Source organism: Micropterus dolomieu, linkage group LG09, assembly GCF_021292245.1.
Source record: "Micropterus dolomieu isolate WLL.071019.BEF.003 ecotype Adirondacks linkage group LG09, ASM2129224v1, whole genome shotgun sequence".
NCBI classification, from domain to species: Eukaryota; Metazoa; Chordata; class Actinopteri; order Centrarchiformes; family Centrarchidae; genus Micropterus; species Micropterus dolomieu.
The window spans coordinates 1,991,853-1,992,748 of NC_060158.1; the positions used below are offsets into that span (position 1 = coordinate 1,991,853).

Below are 896 nucleotides of genomic sequence, written 5' to 3' on the forward strand. Positions count from 1 at the left end.
AATTAACCGCGGTAAGCGGTTACTTTAGCAACAAGTAACACTTTCTGTTCTGGTGAGTAAAGAAGAGCTTCCCCCTGAGCAGCAGCAGTGGAGCCCCAGGCTGGACCAGGAGGACCCACCAGAGCCGTCGCACATTAAAGAAGAACAGGAGGAGCTCTGGACCAGTCAGGAGGGAGAGCAGCTTCCAGGACTGGAGGAGGCTGATATCACCAAGTTCCCAAGTAAGTTACTGTAGTGAATGAGTCTTCCTCTATGTTGTTGTCCTTTTTCCTTATATTGCATAAATGTTGCCAATATTTGGGTCAATAAGCTGTAGACTGAAGAAGTTGTGTACCTTAGTCTCGGGGAAAATGACAACATATCTAAATTGAACGTTACGAAGCCAACAGTACCTGTTATCTAATTTAAGCACAAAATCACAATATATTCCACATGCTCTGCTGTAATGTTTGTTTACCTGTCGTAGTCTTCAAACAAGTCTCAGACCTCCAAGATCCACATCAGTCTGGTTTTAAGATTGGCCACTCTATTGAAACTGCTCTTCTGTCTGTAACAGAAGCCCTAAGGTCAGCTGAAGCTGCAGCCCAGTCCTCAGTTCTTATCCTGCTTGACATACAGTCATGGCCAAAAGTGTTGGCACTCCTGAATTTCTTCCAGAAAATCAAGTTTTTCTCACCGAAAAGTATTGCATTAACCCATGTTTTGCTATACACATGTTTATTCCCCTTGTGTGTATTGGAACAAAAAAAAAAAAAAAAGAAGGGAAAAAAAGCAAATTGGACATAATTGCGCACAAAGCCCCAAAAATGGGCTGGACAAAATTATTGGCACCCTTACAAAATTGTGGACAAATAAGATTGTGTCAAGCATGTTTGGGGTCATTGTCCTACTGGAAG

The 896-nt window shown here is 42.4% G+C and overlaps 1 protein-coding gene across 4 annotated transcripts in view; it reads left to right on the forward strand.

The window, feature by feature from the left end:
* The window catches only part of LOC123976546 (gastrula zinc finger protein XlCGF26.1-like), a 33,055-nt gene that overhangs the window by 3,763 nt on the left and 28,396 nt on the right, over nucleotides 1-896 (forward strand). For 3 of the 4 annotated variants that reach the window (XM_046058802.1, XM_046058801.1, XM_046058805.1), the window contains exon 2: nucleotides 63-221. The exons of the other annotated variant lie outside the window; for it this stretch is intronic. In XM_046058802.1, the coding sequence (XP_045914758.1) occupies nucleotides 63-221 (159 nt within the window). The remainder of the gene's footprint in view (nucleotides 1-62; nucleotides 222-896) is intronic. 4 annotated transcript variants of the gene reach the window in all.